Source organism: Peromyscus maniculatus, chromosome 22 (assembly GCF_049852395.1).
Source record: "Peromyscus maniculatus bairdii isolate BWxNUB_F1_BW_parent chromosome 22, HU_Pman_BW_mat_3.1, whole genome shotgun sequence".
NCBI lineage: Eukaryota > Metazoa > Chordata > Mammalia > Rodentia > Cricetidae > Peromyscus > Peromyscus maniculatus.
Window position 1 is genome coordinate 23,516,545 of NC_134873.1, and position 21,089 is coordinate 23,537,633.

At 43.5% G+C, this 21,089-nt stretch overlaps 1 protein-coding gene across 46 annotated transcripts in view; it reads left to right on the forward strand.

Moving 5' to 3' along the window:
* Pum2 (pumilio RNA binding family member 2) overlaps window positions 1-8,828 on the forward strand; it is a 154,823-nt gene extending 145,995 nt beyond the window's left edge. For all 46 annotated transcript variants that reach the window (XM_076559813.1, XM_076559838.1, XM_076559832.1 and 43 more), the window contains 5 exons: window positions 850-987; window positions 2,039-2,164; window positions 2,370-2,491; window positions 2,715-2,907; window positions 5,874-8,828. In XM_076559813.1, coding sequence (XP_076415928.1) covers window positions 850-987; window positions 2,039-2,164; window positions 2,370-2,491; window positions 2,715-2,907; window positions 5,874-6,005 — 711 coding nt within the window. In that variant the 3' untranslated portion in view covers window positions 6,006-8,828. The remainder of the gene's footprint in view (window positions 1-849; window positions 988-2,038; window positions 2,165-2,369; window positions 2,492-2,714; window positions 2,908-5,873) is intronic.
* The last annotated feature ends 12,261 nt before the right edge of the window (window positions 8,829-21,089 follow it).

Sequence of the window (21,089 nt, forward strand, 5' to 3'; positions counted from 1 at the left end):
ATCCATGTTGTAGGTTGACTTAACAGGATTCCTCCATAATTGTGTTGGAATATAGTTGAGTTAAAGATTCTTTAGATAATGTGTGCCTTATTTCTTAGCAGTAATATTTTCTATTCTAATAAGACATACAAATTATGTTAATAGTAAATAGTAAAAGTTTATTACAACTTTTATGGTAAACATTAGACAACAAGAAAAATGCCCATCAGTAATGACAGTTATTGATAACAGATGAAACACAGCTAAAACTATTGTCCCATGTTTTACTCTGTTTTATGCACTTTGATAAACTCATACAGACATTAATTATGATTCCTTAGGAATAAAGGATGGAGGTGCTAAATTGGTCACCAAAATAATTTTTTAAAGTGTTTATTATCCTGGGTGGTGGTGATGGTACACATCTTTAATCATAGTATTTGAGAGGCAGAAGCAGGTGAATCTCTGTGAGTTCAAGGCTAGCCTGGTCTATAGAGTGAGTTTGAGGACAGCCAAGACTACACAGAGAACCCTTTCTCAAAATAAAAAAAAAAAAAACAGAACAAAACAAAAAAGTATAGATACCCATTTTAAAAGATGCAGGAACCATGTACACAGTAAAAATTGTAGTTTAAATATGGCGAGTTCACCATCACTGGGTTATGTCAGCATATATCATTAACATTGCTATCCATGACTTGCTTTAATAATTTTCATTTTGAATGGTTTCTAAATTCTCACACACTAAAACAAAAACAGAAAATACTTTTGGGTATACTTTGGTGATATTTTTACCTTTGTTCCATGTGAATATTTTTTAACTCTCCTGGATTTTCTGATGAGATAATTTTTTAAATGACTTTTTTGCAGAGTGAAATGGTAAAGGAGCTAGATGGCCATGTGCTCAAATGTGTGAAAGATCAAAATGGAAACCATGTTGTACAAAAATGTATTGAATGTGTTCAGCCACAGTCACTGCAGTTCATCATTGATGCTTTCAAAGGACAAGTAAGATTGATTTTTGCCATTCATTTTCTTAGCAGAGCATTTTATGATTTGAATTTAGCATTCTTTAAAGTACAAGATTATACCTGGTGCTTTCTTTAAGCATCATGAATTTAGGGAACATTGGAGAGATGGCTCAGGTTAAGAGCACTGTCTGCTCTTCCAGAAGACCTGGGTTCAATTCTTAGCACCCAGGTAGCAGCTCAAAACTGTAATTCCAGTTAAAGGGGATCTGACACCCTCATACAGACATACATGTAGGCAAGACACCAATGTGCATTAAATAAATAAATAATTTTTTGGGGGAATGGGGAGTGCAAGTTGGGTACAGTTGTACATATCTGTAATCCCAGCGTTTGGGAGATGGCAGCAAGGCCATTTGAAAGTTCAGTATCATTCTCAGTTAGGTATCATGTCTGAGAGCCAGCTAGGATGTGAGAACTGTTTCAAAACAAATGAATGTACTTTAGGATGTCTGCCTCCTTAGTAATTTAGTCGTTAGATAGAAGGAGGTAAGTCTTTTCTATAATCTCTAAGAGAAAGAGAAGAGCAGGAAAAAGACATGGAACTGTATTTACACAGGCAAAATAACTAGCAACTAGTACCAAGAACAGAATGGTAAAAATCCCAGGCACACTGCTAAGCTGCCTCTTCCCCAAATCCATTCATTTCCATCACTGTCCACCCTTGATCCTGTGACTAGGTTTCCTCTTGAGGAATGAACCCAGGCCTTACACATGCAAGGCAACTGAGCTACATCTCCTTTTTGATCAAAATTACCTTAGGTTGCTGCACAACCTACAGGGGCTCAGCAAGTCAAAGGGAAATGCTGTCAAGCCTGATGACCTGAATTTGACTCCCCAGATCCCACAGTGGGGGAAAACAGACCTCCATATATGTGTTGGGGAATGCTCATGTTCTGATCATGTTAAACATGGATCCACCACTCGGCTAGTTTAAACTGGGTGATCGTGTTGTCTGTCATCTGTCAGTCTCATACAGTGATTCAGAAATAACAGAAAATGTACGTTTCCACCCTTCTATTTACCTCAAGGTGTTTGTGCTTTCAACCCATCCTTATGGCTGCAGAGTCATTCAGCGTATCCTAGAGCACTGCACTGCAGAGCAGACCTTACCCATCTTAGAAGAACTTCACCAACATACAGAGCAGCTGGTACAGGTAAATGTCACCAAAGAATTGGAAGTGTTTGTGGATTTGGATTTTGTTTTTGTGGGTTTTTGTTTTTGTGGGGGTTTTTGTTTGTTTTGTTTTGTTTGTTGAGTAATGTAATTTGTTAAACTATGAAAATAACGAGGCAAAGGAAGTTAATTGTATTCTTTCACTTCTTAATGATGGAAAGTAATTTTTAAGTGTCTTGTTACAGGATCAGTATGGCAATTATGTTATTCAGCATGTGCTTGAACATGGGCGACCTGAAGACAAAAGCAAAATTGTTTCTGAAATCAGAGGAAAGGTGTTAGCCCTGAGTCAACACAAATTTGCCAGGTATTGTAGCAGCCAGTTCTTCCAGCTCCTTTTTGTAGTGGGCCTGTAGTTAAATTTATACGTGTCAAGTTGTGGGGTACCATTTTTGTTTTAAAAGTAATTACAAAACTAGAAATTTTACCTTGTTTTCTAGTACATTGGAGCAAATTGAAAAGTCAAGAATATTTTGACTATACAGAAAGAAACATAACAAAGTTTCTGTGTGTGTGCTTTTAATTTTTAGCAATGTAGTAGAAAAGTGTGTTACTCATGCTTCCCGTGCTGAGAGAGCTTTACTGATTGACGAAGTTTGCTGTCAGAATGATGGTCCTCACAGTGCCTTATACACCATGATGAAGGATCAGTATGCCAATTACGTGGTTCAGAAGATGATTGATATGGCCGAACCTGCTCAGAGAAAGATAATCATGCACAAGGTAATACGGTGCACAGCTCTGTGATAAGTTACACCATCTTTTTTTTTTTTTGCACATAGACTTATCTATCCTATACTTGTGAGTCTAAGGTTTTATATCTAATTTATCTTTCATCATAACCAAGGAACATTATAACTATTTAGTCTTCAGTACATCAAAGACTACAGAAGGATGTAATATTACTTAAGTATTGTAAGCAACTTCCATAAATCTAGAATGACAGAGACAGCCTGGACAGTCACCCAAAGTTCCTCTGCAACATTGGGGCATCCATTTTCAGCCTATAGGCCTAGAGTTTTTTAGTCACTTCTCCCTGTGTTTGTAGAATATCTGGCAGTCTCTTCTGTGAAGCAGGGACCTGAAGGACCATCTCTCTCGCCTTGTTTTGGCAAAATTTAGTGGTAATTTTTCTATAGGTCCTGGATGTCCACTTTGTATAACATACTGTCAAGCAGTTCACGCAAGAGCAGTTCTTTGCCCAGCAGGCCATTTTGTGCAAAGAAGATGATAAACTCCATATGGTGTGTCTTCAATGCCCATCTTTCTCTTTGAACTGTCCAGAAAGTCTAAGTTTTTAAAACATTCTAAATGCCATATTCTGTAAGTCTTTGAAGTGTTTGAAGATTACCTACCATCTTTATATATCTAAAAAACTTAATTAAAATGACTATAAGTTTGATTATCCTAGATGACTATTAATCTGTATTTTTAATTATATATTATAATTTTAAATGAGCTATATAAACATAATACCTTTAGCAAGAGTAGAAATACACATACAGATAACAAAATTAACTTTAAATTTGTAATAAACTAAAATCTGGGGGCTGGAGAGATGGCTCAGTGGTTAAGAGCACCGACTGTTTTAAAGTAGATTCAATAATCTACCCTTTCATACTATCATATCTATAATATTCCCCTTTCTTTAGAAAGATGGTGCATTTGTAATAAGCCCCCTTTAAAAAAATAAACATTTATTTAAAAGATTTATCACATACAGTGTTCTGCATGCATGCTAGAAGAGGGCACCAGATCTCATTACAGATGGTTGTGAGCCACCATGTGGTTGCTGGAAATTGAAATCTGGTCTTCTAGAAGAGCAGCCAGTGTGCTTAACCCCTGAGCCATCCATCTCTCCAGCCTCACTGAGATTTTTTTTTTTTCTTTTCTTTTCTTTTTAATTTTACATAGTATTAGATTTTCCCATTAAGGGAGCTGCTCTTCCAAAGGACAGTTTCAATTCCTGGCACCGTCATGGTGGCTCACAAGCATCTATAACTCCAGTTCTAGGGTATCTGGTACCTCTTCTGACGTCAGTGGGCACCTGAGCACCTATGCACGCGCAATTAAAAATAAACTCGATCCTTTTCAAGACAGAATTTTTCTTTACATTATGTATTATACTTCAAGCTATTTCCCCTCTTGAATCTAATGATTCTTTAAAATCACTAATTCTGCTGGCAAAGTGGCTCATAAAGTAGAGTTGTTTGCTGCCAGGTCTTTTGACCTGTATTGGATCTCTGGGCTCCAAATATGATGGAAGGAGAAAGTTGACTCATACAGATTGTCCTTTGAAGTATGCCATGGTACGCATGTGCTCACACACAAAGTGTAATTTGTGTTTGGGGGTTTGTCCTTGTATTTTAGATTCATGTATTTTATGTGTATGTGTTGCCTGCATATATGTATATATACCACATGTGTACCTGGTGCCCATGGGGAGCATCAGATCCCTTGGAACTGGAATTATGGGTATTTGTGAGTTGCCATGTGGCTGCTGGGATTTAAACCCACTTCCTCTACAAGAACAAGTGCTCTTAACCACTGAGACTTCTCTCCAGCCCATAAAATAAAAAAAAAATTAATTAATTAAAAAAATTATTAATTTTCATAAGAAAAAATATAATATTAAAAAGAGCTCTAAAGCTGGGCTTAGTTGTACAAGTCTATAGTTCCTGCCCAGGAGGCCAGTATGGGAGGATTCCAAGTTTGATGCTAGACTACATAACTAAGAATCAACAAAAACAAAACTGAAAAAATATGTTAATGCTCTCTCTGACTTGATTGCTTTAGTAAACATGAGACAACATCTCACTCTTAGAATCTTTCCCTTTATCAAGAGAAAATAATCTCAAGATCCCATCATGCTATGCATTTTGCCAGGGCCATTGCCAGTGCATGGCAATTAACAACAGCAGCTCTTCATTATAGCACTGAGATTTTAAAAATGCATCCTTTAAATTAATGGGGTTTTTTTTTGCAACCTTAATTTTAATTTATAGTACTTATTGAGCCCACAGTATATATAGTGTTTTTTAGATGTTTATATAATGCATTCTAAAAAACCGTTGCATAATTTTTTTTGTAGGTGACTTCCTAGATATTGCCCGTTGGTACTCTGGAACCTTACAGGCTGTGTGTCCCTGTGTGAAGAGTGCCTGTTCATTAGTCTGCCTTGTGACAGTTGAACTGCATTCATTGCAGGTCGAGCTGGGTAGGGGCAGTATAGTTTAAAGAACACAGCAGCACCCTGGTACACTGTAGTTAGGGCTTTCTTCGTCTGTATGTGACACAGCAGTAGCTTGTTTATCATTGAACAAAGGGAGCGTTACCTTTTTAAGTATTTTTGAGAGAATTTTATGGTTCAGAATTGGTTTTGTACCTAATAAGCTTTTTAATTTTTAACAGCAAGATTATCCAGATTATCCAGACTTGAGGGAGCTATTTTAAATCACAAACTAGGCAAGATGGCTCAGGTACTTGCCACCAAGCCTGAAGACCTGAGTTTAATCCCCAGAACCCACATGGTAGAAGTAGAGAACACTCTCAAGTTGTCCCCTGACCTCCATATACTGAACTGGCATGTCCACATCACGCAAGAAAATGAATTAAAAAACAGAAACGATAATAGCTTAGGGTTTTTTTTGTTTTTGTTTTTTTTTTAAACAAGATTCTTTGTTTTTCAGATTCGACCTCATATTACTACTCTTCGCAAATATACGTATGGGAAGCATATACTGGCCAAGTTGGAAAAATATTATTTGAAAAACAGCCCAGATCTAGGGCCTATCGGAGGACCACCAAATGGAATGCTCTAAGGGAAAGGAGAAGGGGTCAACCATGTTTAAAGAATGGGTTTTCTTTGTGAATTATCAAAACACAATTCAACTATGAATCTTTGATTTTTTTTTTTTAAAGCAAAACTATTTATTGACTTTCTTCATCCATTTGTAAATTTTTAAGGTTCTTGTGTATATTTAGGGGGTGGGTTGGTGAATTATAAATTATATTCAACCCTGAGTGGAGACCTATCAGATTGGATTTCTGGTGAAGCACAGAATGCCTGTATATGATATAACTGTATCCCCCCCCCCAAACAAAAAAGAAACAAAAAAAGGAAAAAAAGTTGTCACATATTTTGTAAATTTATACCTTGTAAAGTCACAAAAAAAAAATAGTTTTTAAAGGGAAAAGTACAGTATTTTAATAAACTGGCTTGCAGTCTGGTAGGTCTACAACCCCATAGCACAACAGGTTTATATAGATGTACATAGAATTATAGTTCTTATTTTTTTCCTTTATGTGAAGCCTTTTATAACAGATTAACAATCAACTGCATAAATATTATTAATATTTTAAAAAGAAAGTTAAGTTGTATTTTGGTAATTCACAAACTATCATGCAAAGAAAAACTCAAACAGACAAGAATAAAATGATTTGAGATAACATTATTTACAGTGGATGTGGTTTTAATAAAATTACTGCCCTATAATGTCCCTGGCGATGTACAGAAGAATTGTATATACTTACTGTAATGAGTTAGAAAAAGAAATCATGGTGGCACTTCCATTCAGTCCAAACTGCACTGAATGAAAAGTTAAATTTCACACTAACTTTTCAGTTTGGTTTGCAACAAGAACGGATGGAGATTTGTATTTTGTTCTAATTATAGAATTAAAGACTGTTGAGGAAGTGTTGTTTTATTCTGCGTTTTCATAGTAGATACATAAATAGGAACCCGATAGAGGTGAGAGAGGCCACTGAAAAGTGAACTGATAGCTCAGCATTTAGCATGATTGCATATTCAGAGAGCTTTTTTTTTTCTTCCTATAAATAAACACATTGTGTATGTAGGGGGTAGATGTAAGTTTACAATTTGAAAGCAGATCTTGTTTCAGTGTTTGTTATGAAAGCCTTGCTAATTTCGTAGTAACTCTCCTTGGTTGTACAGGTGTACATTTGTAAACCTTCATGCTGTAAATGGAATCTGTTTTATCTCTTTGGGAAACATTTGCATTTTAGTGTACATTTACATCCCTGCCCTCTTTAACCTGGCAGTATAGTGTTGTATAATGTAAATTTATTTCTCCAAATTGAGAGTGATTTTTTAAAAATTTTTTATCTTTATATGGTTTCAGAAGTATGAACCAGCTTTCTTTTTATTATTGTGGAAAACATTTTGTTTTATAACATAGTTGTTGACTCTGTTGATAATGGACATGCTAGGATCTGGATCACTTTCAATTGAAGTCAGGGTATTGTGCATAGTAAATAGAAAGTATTGGACTGAGATTTGATTACCACAGAGGCCAATGCTTTTCCATCTTTAAATGTGATGTGACTTTTTTCTTTGTACAGAAGAGTACTGTATTTTTGAATAGCCTACTCCCAAGTAAGAGCAAATCTGTATGATAACATTTTTTCCTCTGGACATAAGACATTATAACAGTAACATGATGTACATTTACAAGCGGCCTTATGTACATTTCCCAACAATCTTTTTAAGGCAAAATTGTGACCATATGTGTATAATTAAAATCGTTTTTAATCCTTTGCCTATGAAAATATTTTGGAAAAAAATTGCTTTGTATATTCAGTTTCTGAAAGATAAAGAAAGTGCTTTGTATTTTGTTGAAGTCAGTATTTTGTATAAACATTTATGTTGACCCACTTATGTTCAGTGCTGAAAACTGAAATGAACATGCTATTCTGTCAGATAAATTGTAGAAGGGATTTTTTACTAGAGGTCTGCAGAACAAAAACAATCAGAGCACAATGTTGAGTCGAAAGGTCTATCCTTTTGTTACTCAGATCATGAACCTTCAAGTTTGGCATCAAGTTTCGGGTGCCAGGAGTATTTGATGTTGATGTTGATGTTGAGTTACTCTAGCTTTCTAACCCAACATTCCTTGGTGAGGCCATTAAATCCAGCCACTTGTCACCATTCTCAGTCACACTGGCTCATCAGCATGTCCCTGTCACAGTAGCAGTATTTTCTCCCGTGTAGAGAAGCACTCTGCCTCCTTATCTCACTTTATTTTGCCAGCCTCAGAGTGTCTTGACCCTGGATTGAACGAAACTTTCCCTCATCGGCCCATGGTTTCAGGGTCAAAGCTGCCGATTTGAGATTAGCAGCTCTTCCTGGTTCCCCTTCACCCTTACTTTTGGATGCTCGGGCAGCTGTCACTCAGTTCAGAAAGTGGCAAGTCCTAGAGAAAGTTATTTGGAACTGAATCCTCCTCTAGCAGTCCTGATTCATACTTCCCAGTGCTGACAACCCAGTCCTCCTGATATTTTTAGGCATATTCTATAAAAATACCTGTTCGTGTAGAAATTTTATGATCTGCCAGTTTTGGTGCCCACCCTGATTCTACCTTCTAGTATGTTGGCATGGAACTTTAGAAAAATCGACATTTCAGAATAAAGAAATCTGATTGGGCAGAAACCGCCTAGGCTTTACTCTTGAGTGTCTCCTTTTGATATAGATTGTTTCTGGACCAGTTTGTGTAAGTCCTGGCTCTTATTGGTTCATATGAAATGTTATCTTCACTTCTTTGTATATTATGTATAAATTAGAAAATGAAACGTGTGAATAACATTGTATGAAATAAACCTGGTCTTGTGTTTTTCTCTAGATACAATATCCTTCTGTATCTCAGTTATAATCTTGATTGCCAGCTTAAGTCACTTAACTTCACACAAACATGTGGCTTCCTTTCCACATCAATTCAAGACAGTGGTCTAGGAAAGTGCATGCTGGGTTCAAGCCTGAATTTGAGAATTACCTTACTATTTTCAGACTGTCAATTTGGCTGTGTCAACAGCCTGGGTGCCCTGGTGGGCTAATTACTTAGATTATTGATTGTAGGAATTGAAAATACATAGGGCTTAGGGTTTTGGTTTGTTTGTTTTTTTAAGGTGTATTTATATATTTTGTGTAAGTGCTGTGTCTGCGTATAGATCTGCCCACCAGAAGGAGGGTATCGGATCCCATTATCGATGGTTGTGAGCCACCATGTAGTTGCTGGGAAATAAAAATTCAGGCCCTTAACCACTGAGCCATCGCTCCAGCCCTAGGGCTTGATTCTTAATGGAGACAGGCTCTTTTATTTCTGTGTTACTCTGATAGCTGCCAGGTAGGGTGCAGTCCCTCTGGGAATCTCAAATGGAGATTTCCATAATGCTAAGTGGGAAGAGGGAACACCATTACACTCACTTGTTTATCTCAGAGTTTGGTTGTTTAATCTTGGTCTGATCAGAGCCAGAAAATCAGTCATCTGGGTTTGTGGGAAAGGTAAAGCTCTTGGAAGTATCCTGCCCAGGAAAGGAGCATACGTCATCATGTCTGTGTCCTTTGGATGCTATTTCTTCAGGATGGTTTTCTTGTGGAGGAGAGAAGAACACTTCATTGTCTGTCCTCCCTCCCCAACTTGCCCAGGCCTGAGTTAAGGTCTCTGGAGGTCTTCAGGTGCTCTAGATACAGAAGTCAGGAGGGTAAGGGGCTGTGGTACGAGGGTGTGTTTGTGGTGCAGAGGCCTGTCCTTCCTTTGTCTAGTCTTTAAGATAAAAGCCCAACTACACAGCATGGCCTTCAGGCATTTTGTCCAGTATCTTAGATGCAAAGGCCATGGCGAGTTAGGAGTAAAGGCTCAGTGGTGCAACTCTTAACTAACATGGATCAGTCCTCACATCATCCCCAACACCACAGAAACACATCTAGGGAAGAAGGCTTCATTGTGACGGACACAGGAGGAACCTGGCTGTTTTGCTGAGTGCTTGATTAAAGAGACAACTCTAGATGCTAGATGCTCTTGCAGAGGTCCTGGGTGCAGGTTCAATGCCCCCTCTGGCTTCTGTTCACATGGTGCACATACATTTAGACATACATAAATGAACTGAGCTAGCCTCAGCCAGTTGGATAAATCATACCCACCACCCACTCAGATTTGAGTTTCCCTAAAGGCAGCCCCAGTAACACTCAGAAAATCTGTTTATTTGGTGTATAGCAAAGAATGCATGGAATTAAGGAGAATTTTTCCTGTTGGCATAAACCACCCCTTCCTAGCATCTCTGGACAATAAAATTAACTTGAGAACTTGCCACAAACAGTAGATACCTTGGAATCAGCCCAGCTGGGCAGAGTAGTGTGTGATACCAGCACTCCAGAGCTTGAGACTGGAAGATAGGTCACAGCCAATCAGCCTGTCTCAGAAAAGAAGCCAGCAGCATCTAGCTCAACTCGGAGAAGAGTTGAAGCACATTCCCCAGTAATTCTTTTGATTTCCCTGGCAAGTCAAGGTTGTTTTCCTCAGCACGTTGGCCACACTGGATCCTGGGGGGGAGGGGGGGCGGTCTGATATCCTCCCAGAAGTCCAAACTAAAACTCCAGGAATCCCGAGTTCTTGAAGTGCTCCTATGGTTTCCTGTAGTTTATCTGTGGGGGATTAGACATACCCTTCTTTAAACAAGAAAAGAATCCTGTAGTAGTTATATTGCTGTTGCTGTGATAAAATACTCTGACCAAAGCAACTTATGGTTTCTTTGGGCTTCAAGTTCCTAGTGTGATGGTGAGTTTGTCGCCATCACAGCGGGGAAAGCATGGTGGCAAGCACCAGGCTTGGTGGCGGAAACAGCAAACATGCCACAAGTCTAAGCTCTCAAATCTGCCACCCCCACCCCCACCCCCGTGACATGCATTCAAAGGCTAGAAACAGGATATTTATCATTCAAATCATCGCATTCTACTCCCTGACTTCCATAGTCCCATGGCCATATAAAGCCAAAAAAAAAAAAAAAAAGTTTGTCCAACTTCCATTGTCTTTCAGTCTTGATATTGGGTCTACGTCATGATCATAAGTGGTGTACTGGATTGAATATTGAGTCCCACCAATTTATGGCCACCCAGAATCTATAAATACAACCTAGCTGGTAACAGGTCTTTGTAGAGTGGTCATTCTGAATGTGTTCTAAATCGAGTAGGCTGATGTTCTTATAAGAGGAAATTTGACTTGGGTGGTGGTGGCACACACCAGCGTTTGGGAGGCAGAGGCAGGTGGATCTCCATTTTTAAGGCCAGCCTGGTCTATAGAGTGAGTTCCAGGACAGTGGAGGCTACTTGGAGAAACCCGAGAGAGAGAGAGAGAGAGAGAGAGAGAGAGAGAGAGAGAGAGAGAGGGAGGGAGGGAGGGAGGGAGGGAGGGAGGGAGGGAGGGAGGGAGGGAGGGAGGGAGGGAGGGAGGGAGGGAGGGAGGGAGGGAGGGAGGAGAGAAGAGAGAGAGAGAGAGAGAGAGAGAGAGAGAGAGAGAGAGAGAGAAAGAGAGAGAAAGAGAGAGAAAGAGAGAGAAAGAGAGAGAAAGAGAGAGAGCGAGCAGGGAACATAGCCTCACGGTGGAAACACAGACAAGACTTAGTCTGTGAACTCAGGAGCTTCCTGCCTCCTCAGAAGCAGGAGCACAAGAGAATCCTCCTTGGAGGCTTGGGAAGGAGGGTGGCCTGCACCCTGATTTCAGACGTCTAGCCCTTGGAACTGAGAAAGCCAAGTTGTGATGCTTTCACAATGTATTCTAGAAGCTGGTTACAAGTAAGGACTACTAATGTCATGGAAATGCAAACTTTACGGTCCCTCTGAAGATAGAACACATCTTTAATCCTTGTCAGAAACAATGGAACCAGCCTGGGATGTAGTTCTGTTGGTAGAGGGTTCACTTAGCAGACAGGAAGCCGAAGCCCTAGCCAGGTTTGTTCCCTAGGAGCACATAGAGCTGGTTGTGGTGGTACATGCCTGTGTGGGGGCAGATGGTTCAAGTTAACCCTGGTGGGTACATCCTGAATTTGAGGCCAGTCTGGGGAACATGAACTTTAAAAAACAAAAACAAAAACCATCCCTAGCCAGGCACCATAGTGCAGGTGAAGAGGAAGATGGATGTCTGTCCGTTTCAAGCCAACCTGGACTACACGAGTTCGGGGACAGCCAGAGCTGACAGACCCTGTCTAAACACAAACACAAAAGCATAAGCTCCAAATAAACACAACCAACCTGAAGCTGTGGGAGCTGAAAGACCTGTCTGTCGTCCTCCACCCCCACCCCCCCGTGCTGCAGACCTCAGCTTCCAGCCACGAGTCACACTGAATGAAGAGAAGAGCATTGCTCTGCCCAACCCTAGAAATGGCTCCTTTCCTCGACCAGAGTTCTTCCAGGACTGGCAAGGCCCCACAGCCGTGATTCTCAACCTCTGGGTCGAGACCCCTTGGTCAAACCTCTAGCTCCAAACATATTTACATTACGATTCACAACAGTTACAGAGTAGCAACGACAGTGATTTTTATGGTGGTGGTGGGGCGTCACATGAGGTTCCACAACATGAGGAACTGTATCGAAGGGTCTCAGTGTTAGGAAGGTTGAGAACCACGTCCTCACAGGACCTGTTGTGGCCTGGTCTCTCGCCTCTCCCCTTCCTCAGCTCTTCACTTACCACCCAGCCCCTTCTGCTCTGCTGGCCCCTCTTCCCCAGTGGGTGACACCTTCTCCTCTCTCATCTCTTCTTTTCCTAAAGCACTTTTCTCACTCTGGTAGACTGAAATATTTAAGTAAATTTAAGGAGTTACCGGGTCTCACCAATGAGAATGTAAATTCCATAGGACAAAAATTTCGTTGATCTGTTGTAAATATCTGTTGAATGAATGAATGAATGAATGAATGAATGAATGAATGAATGAATGTAAGGTCTGGATGAGAAAAAAACAGCCCTTAATCTCCAGTTATTGATTAAATGACAGATTGAAGTATTGTCTAATAAGTTATCAGAACTTTTCAATCTGTTCGTTTTTTGTTTGTTTTGTTGTTGTTGTTTTTGTTTTTCGAGACAGGGTTCCTCTGTGTAGCTTTTCACCTTTCCTGGAACTCTGTAGACCAGGCTGGCCTTGAACTCGCAGAGATCCGCCTGGCTCTGCCTCCCAAGTACTGGGATTAAAGGTGTGCGCCACCACCGCCCAGCTTAGTTGTTCATTCTTACTCATTAATGTATCATCCATCCATCTGTCCATCCATCTGTCTGTCCATCCATGCATCCATCCATCCATCCATCCATCCATCCATCCATCTGTATCCCACCTAATATAAGAAACCCAGGTCCAGGCCTTGACTGTGGCTAACAGATTTATGGATTCAGACATGTTTATTTACCTTCCAGACTGATCAAGTCCTTTTCCCCCAAGATCCCTCAGGGCAGTGGTTCTCAACCCAAAGGATCTTTTCACAGGCATTTACAGCATGATTCACAACAGTAGCAAAATTACAGTTATGAACTAGCAACAAAAATACTGTTATGGTGGGGGTCACCACAACGTGATGAACTGTATTAAAGGGTCCCAGCATTCGGAAAGGTTGAGAACCACACTGCTTTAGGGGCTCCCGAGGGATCAGCATCTTTGGCTTGGGTTGGAGAGATGTCAGGTCAAGAACCACACCATCAGTCTGCCGCAGTTGCTGGGCCGGGTTCCTCCCTAGTTCCAACAAGAAGGCGGCACGTTCTCACACTTGCCATCTCCCCGTCTCTGCCCGCTGATGGGTGTGACAGTTAAAGTTAACACAGTAGCCCCTGGGCCCCCTGTTCTTTGACATGGGTCTTCTCAGTGTGGTTGTGTGAGACCCTCTCGACTTTTTAGTTCAGATCACATGGAAAGGACATGCTGCTGGCAAGCTGTTCCCAGCTACAGGGATGCGGCTGGGGGGTTATCACGGTCCCTTCTTCCTCTAGGCAGAGCTGGCTCCGCTGTGCTCTCTACCCTTAACCCTTCCACCTGTCAGCAGCACACCTGAGGTATGCAGCCTGTGTCCCGTATCTCACTAGCCGCTGTCATACCTACAAGTTCACCTCAAACCTGCACCTCCCACCTAGTGCTCTACTTCTAGAGGAAGACGTTAAGGTCCAGCAACCTTCTAGAAGTTTCTTTTGCAACGCCCAGAGGCATCTCTAGCTTGCAGTCCTGAACCTGAGGCCTTGCTACCTCCTACCCCACCCTTCCCAATAATGCATCTACTTCTTGGTTCTGTTCTAAAGGAGAGGTTATGTTCTTTCCATCAGCTATCCACGCCCCGAGCCTGGAGGCCACTGTAACCATCATCCTGGCTTGTGATTCTGCCGTCACATTTCCCTCCTAATCCTAAGTAGCTACCTGCTCCAAACCCACCCAGCCATCCCTACCCCTAGCCCACATCTCACCCAGTAGATGTGTTTCCCAGGGGTGCAAAGCCACTTTCACACCGGTGGTCAGTATGACGAGCATGAAATTGGGGGCGGGGCCAATGTACACACAGCCATGTATGATGAATTTAAAGAATCTTACCACAGGACCCAGCAATCCTGCTCCTTGGTATCTCTGCCCCCCAAATACAACATTGAAAGACTGCAGGCAGTGGTCACAGCAGCTGTGCACTGTCACCCAGAGGCCCACATGTCAAAAGCGGGGTCCTCTGGACAGTGAGAAAGTACTAGGAAGAGATGGAGCCACAGGAGGTTTTACTCCATTGGAAGTTGCCCTCCCTCCAGGGAGATCGTGGGACCTTAGTTTCTTCCCCTCTTGTTTGTGTCCTGGCCACAAGGTAAGCAGTCTTGTCGCCCAATGTCACCATGACAGGCTGTATCCCTACGTCCTGAAAGCAACAGGGCCGATCATAGATGCCAGCTCCCAACTGAACCCAAGTCATGCCGGTATCCTTATGAGCTATTTATGTCAATGATGTGTCGACAGAAATGGAAAGCGGTCTGACATATCTACTGTATTCATAATTGCCACAAATTCAAAGCAACCAATGTATCCTAACTGCTGTGGATTATGCTCATTAGTTAATAAAATAACTGACAAGCCGGCAGCTGCCCAGGAAGTTAGGTGGGAAAGCCAAACTGAGAATGATGGGAAGAAGGAGGGTGGAGTGCAGACAGATGCCAGCCAGCTGCTGAGAAAACTTGACGTATAGAAATGAGGTAACAAGCCATGGGCTACGTGGCAATATATAGATTAATAGAAATGGGTTAATTTAAATGTAAGAGTTAGCTAGTAACAAGCCTGAGCTATCAGCCGAGCATTTATAATTCATATTCAGCCTCTGAGTCGGTTTTGTGGGACTGGGTAGTTGGGACAGGGAAACTCTTCTTATGCTTAACAAATGAATTAACAGGACATCTTCAGGTGTAAGTAATCGATATCCTGCCCAAGGTCAGGAATACCTGAGACAATATTCACTCTAGCTTGGCGTTCAAGACCCTTCATCAGCCGATGCCAATGCCCCATCAATCCCACCTGGTCCTGTTCCCACACCTGCCCTCAGCATTTGTTCCCACACCCACCCTCAGCATTTGGAAAAGCCTTTCAAGGGCTTCAGCTGTCCAAGCCCGCCTCCTGCTGGCACGTTTTCCCACCTGCTCCTCTGCTTGCCGGTTTGTTTTTTTCCCACAGGCAACCTTTCCCTGACCTCCCCACCCACCCAGTGCAGGGTCCCATGTGCCTGAATCACCCATCATTGGCACCTGGTGTACTCCCCCACCAGCCAAGACCTGTTTATTCCTCAGCAGCTCTCAGCCTGAGTCACTGTGCACCTCCAGGACCCAGCTCAGGATAGAGCCCTGGGCAGTTTAAAAAACCGTGGCAAGGACCGAGCAAGCGGAGCCTTCATCCGGGGCATCCGGACAGCTCAGACTCCCTCTCACCTCGGCTTCCTTGCACTTTGGTCCTGAGCGAGGGTTGCCTTAGCGATGTGCTCACCTGAAAATCCCAGCCTCACTGATTCTAACAGCAGAGCAATTTATTCAAAACAAACAAGCAGCAACAAAACCACCTAGCAGAACTCTTGAAAGTTAAATAAATTAAGGGAGAGTTACTAGCAGCAAAACCGAGTCTGGACTTTCTAATACGTCGCTAAGTCCTAAAGATAAGTTACAGGAGGTGTTAAAAAGCACATATACGCAATCGTGTGTGTGTGTGTGTGTGTGTGTGTGTGTGTGTGTGTGTGTGTGTGTGTGTGTGTATGCTTTGTGTATGCACATTTGCGGCAAAAGATCGGAATAAATTCTGGCTAAACTGGGGAGGGGGAGCACAAGAAGAGATGGGGGGTAATGTTTGATTTGTGCCCCTCTGTGCCTCTCTTGTTTGATTTTGTTGTTTTTGTTTTGTGTGGTCCTGGATGTCGTGGAACTCGCTCTGTAGGCTGGGCTTGAATCCAGAGATCCACCTGCCTCTTTCTCCCAAGTGCTGGGATTACGGTGTGTGTGCCACCACCACCTGGCTTTATGAATTCTTTATGAATGAATCTATCCACATATTACTTTTATGTTTTTGTGTTTGAGACAGTCTCATGTAGCCCAGGATGGTTTTGAACTCCTGATCTTCTGTCCTTCACCTGCCAAATACTAAGATTTACAAGCATGCACCAGCACTCTCTCAGGCTGTAGTTTTAAAAATGGCCTGTAGCTGGTCGGTGGTGGTGCACTCCTTTAATCCCAGCACTCGGGAGGCAGAGGCAGGCAGATCTCTGTGAGTTCGAGGCCAGCGTGGTCTATAGAGTGAGTTCCAGAATAGGTTCCAAAGTTACACAGAGAAACCCAGTCTCAGGGGAAAAAAAGCCACCTGTAATCCCAGTTGTTTGGGAGATTGAGGCAGGTTGGTTGATCATTGAAACCTGAGTTTGAAGCCAGGCTTATAACATAATGGGCAACAATATGGATCTCATCCCCAAATAAGTAAGCAAATGCATACATACATACATACATACATACATACATACATACAACCACGAAGACCTAAACTCGGACCCCCAGCACCCACAAACAAAACACAACACAGCATTTGCCTATAATGCCGGTGCTGGGGAAATAGAGATGGGATCCCTGGAGTTTGCTGAAAAGCCAATCTTGCTGAGTTGGTGAACTCCAAGTTCAGTGAGAGACCCTGTCTGAAAAAATAAGAAGGGTAGCAGTAGAGGAAGACAGCCCATACTGACCTCTGGCCTGACATTAGACACACACGCGCACACACACACACACACACACACACACACACACACACACACACACACGCACACACACACATGCACACACTTTTGAAAAATATTTATTTTTGCAGGGCAGTGGTGGCGCACACCTTTAATCCCAGCACTTGGGAGGCAGAGGCAGGCAGATCTCTGTGAATTGGAGGCCAGCCTGGGCTACAGAGAGTTCCTGGACAGCCAGAGCTACACAGAGAAACCCTGTCTTGGAGGGGGGGGGGAGATAAAGAAAAAAAAAAGGAAGAAAAGAAAAAAATTTTTTATGCCTATGAGTATTTCACCTGCATGCATGTAAGTGCACTGTGTGTATTTCTAGTACCAGAAGAGGCCAGATGAGGGCGCTAGAACTCTTGGAACTGGAGTCATGGTTGATCGTGAGCCACAATGTGGATACTGGGAATCGAATTCTGGTCCTTTCTAAGAGCTGCAAATGCGCGTAACTACTGAGCATCTCCTCAGTGTCATGCTTCTTTAATGAGATGAATCTACACCTGTCGTACATCATTGCTGACAAATAAGTATTAGCTCACTCAGAAAGCCACCTGGAAAATTTCCTACTAAGCTATGGGCAAAGCTTTGGTAGGGCTTCGCTTTGTTATAACCAGCAAGTATTAATTGTGAAAACAATCACAAGCCTGGTTTTTGTTCATTCCCTCCACTTTGAAACAGGGTCTCAATATGTAGCCCAGGCTGCCTTAAACTGGTGACCCTTCTATCTCCATCTCCTGAGGGATGAGAGAATAGCCGTGGTTGCTAAGGAAAGTTTGAGTGACTGCTTGAAATGGCCAATGGAAAGAGCCGTGGGTGGGGCTAGGCTCTTCTCCCTTTCCACCCTCTCATCTTGGTCAGGGCTAGACGAGGAAAATCTGCAGTATTTCTATCACTTGTGGGTACAACTGCCACCCAGTGTGTGCACAGTCTTTCTGTGGCCCCAGCTCACCCCACCTTCGCACCAGAGGTCCAGTGGGCGGTGTTCCACAGAAGAGGCCCGTGGACAGCTTTCCCATTAGCTCACACTTGTACTCGGCCTGGCACACCTTTCCTTTACTCTGTACTCTGGGACAACGGACCGCCCATTCCTATTGGGCTCAGCGTCTTGACGGAATGTCGGTTCAGTGAGCCTGTCCCTGGAAAGTGAAGTCCTGAGAGCAATGACCACTTTCCTATCCAGCACCCCACAGCGGAAGGAATTCCTTTGTGTCTTGACACACGCACTGCAGAACTTCCAAAGGAGAGTATGAAGATAACTACTACTGAAGCGCTCACGGAGGCCAGTGCAACGTAAGCTATGGAGGCTGCGTGTCTGTGCATGCACCACACACACCCTGCACACTCAACTCACACGGCACATTGGGTGGTCAGCAGACAGGAAAAGCGGAGACCTTGGGTTCCAGGAGAGGCTTCCAGGGCCCTGTGTGGTCTCCAGGGATCACCAACTAGCAGGAGCGAGACCCGTGAAAAGCCAAGTTTTTCCCATCACGGAAGGTTTCTTCAGATCTCCACAGATGTGGCTTCTAAAATCATAGGCTGATGTTACAGACTATAATAAGAGCAATCGCTGTAAATTCTAAGAACACTTACTAAGAGCCAGACACTGTTTTGTCTATACTACCCCATTTCATCCTGGCTGTGTTTAGAAGTTGTTTCCTCGAGTCCTTGCTCTGGTAACCCTGTGCACAGGGTGGAGATGGTGGGAGGTGGGACTTTGGGGGCGTGGTTAGGTCGTGGGGCTGCTGAATGGGTGATTGCCATTGTCTCAGGAGGATTCACTTGTAAAAGAACAAGTCAGCCTCCCCTCTACCCATTGCTCATTACCCCCTTCTCACCTTTTGCCTTGGCCTGAGGGAGGGTGGAGCAAGAAGACCCTAACCAGGCACTGACCCATTAGGTTTGGACTTCCCAGCCCCCAGAACATTGATCCAAATAAACCTCTAGTTAGCATAAGTTTCCTAGCCTGTGACATTCTGTTCTAGTAGCCCAAGATAGACTAACACAGCCCTCATTCCAACTCTGCCTAGTGCTACCACACGGGAGCAATAACTGAACCTCAGTGTGAGGCTCTGTGACTTGTCCAATGCGGCAGGATCGGCGTTTGAATCCAATGTGCTGCCAGAGCGCACACACTTCCTCCACTGCGGTGCTAGGGCCGGGGAACTCCGATCCCTGAGGGCTCAGGAGCTCGAGACCCACCTGCATCCTTCATGGCTCCAGTGGATTGCTGTATAGGATGCACTAGCTCTTCTGGCTTTACTGGAAAAGTCAGAAATTGGGGGGTAATCAATTCTCTCTTCTCCTCTCCTGTCCTCTTCTCTCTCTCTCTCTCTCTCTCTCTCTCTCTCTCTCTCTCTCTCTCTCTCTCTCTCTCTCTTTTTCCAGGTCAAATGTAAATCTTCCAGGCTATCACTTTGCAACCTCTGCCCCACACAGTCCCACTAAAGGAATCTGCAGTCGCTCTAGGGTGAAGGAACTCAGTTGCGGACGGGTTATGCAAATTTGCATATGGGTCTCCGAGATGCAAGTGAGGACTCTTGTACGTGCAGCCCTGCGCTGTACCAACGAAGCCCTGCGATTTATGCACCTACTGGTGAGCCCAGGAGTCTCTTTAGAGCTCAGCCCAGCCTATGCTGCATCGTCGTCATTTCTAGAGTCCTGCCTTGTGTAGATAAAATGCTTAGCGTTGTACATGTATTAGGTCAGAATACTTAAGGAACTCCCCCGAGGTTTCAGGGAGAGGGGACAATAAGATCGCTGTGTATATCCACCTGTCTCGGACCCTCCTGACTGGGACATCTTTAGTCTCCCTCAAGGTATGGAGTGCTGTGTGTGTGTGTGTGTGTGTGTGTGTGTGTGTGTGTGTGTGTCCCAGGCACATGCTCACCTGGGCTTACCTCCTCCACTCCTAAGTTCTTGAGTGGGCACGTGGATTCCCTAATTCAGAAGGGCAGATTAAAGTGTTACTATGTTTGCCCAAAGCTGCCCAGGCAAAGAGTATGGTGGCCCTAAGGGTGTCTGGGAGGACATTAGATATCTAGAGGGCCTTTGTGACTCCATGTAGAGACCCACAACTCTACTTGCCCCCTCACTAGGATCATTTACATTGATCCCCTTTCCGCAGGGGCTGGGGCTAAGTCAGAGGGAGCCTGGACTGCTCAGACACTGGGTCATTGATGATTGCTGTGTGGGATTAGCTGCTAGGGGCCAGGAGTGAGCTGTCCCACCCCAGGAAGTGGCTCAGGAGGTGACTCTTCTTGGCACACCTGGTAGGGTGTGGCCGGTGCTGGCACACCTACCTTCACGAGGGCTTCTTGTCCAAGCCTCCAACAAAGGCGGCTTCTTTGAGACAGCCTAGACTGAGTCACCAGCCTCGGGTGGGGTCCACCACCTAACCTCAGCGCCCAGGAACCACTTCCCACGCTGCTGGGAACTATACCGGAGCCTGGATTTTCAGCCTTGCATGCCTGCCCACCCCACCCATCTCCTCTGACCTCCCCTCTTTCCCTCATCCGCATCCCGCTACACTCAGGATGGCTGCCTTCCTCTGGTCTTTCCCCTGTCTTTCCAGGGCATGTAGTCTCTTTCTCTGCACCCCGTCCTCCACGAAGTGGCCCGGGGGGTTGCTGATCCTGCCTCTTTTGCTCCGAAGGGTCAGGAGTTCCCTCTGCCTGGACAAAGCCATCCTGAGGCACACAGAGCAAAAGTAAAGCAGAAATCAAACGATATTCAACCCCTGGAACCTGAATGTGTTACCCTACGGGACAACAATGGAGCTGGGTGGGGAGGCACCTGGGTGTCTATAGTTGTGCATTTGGAGATAGAGAACAATGATTCTGGATTAATTAAGTGAAGCTCAAAGGTAGTCATA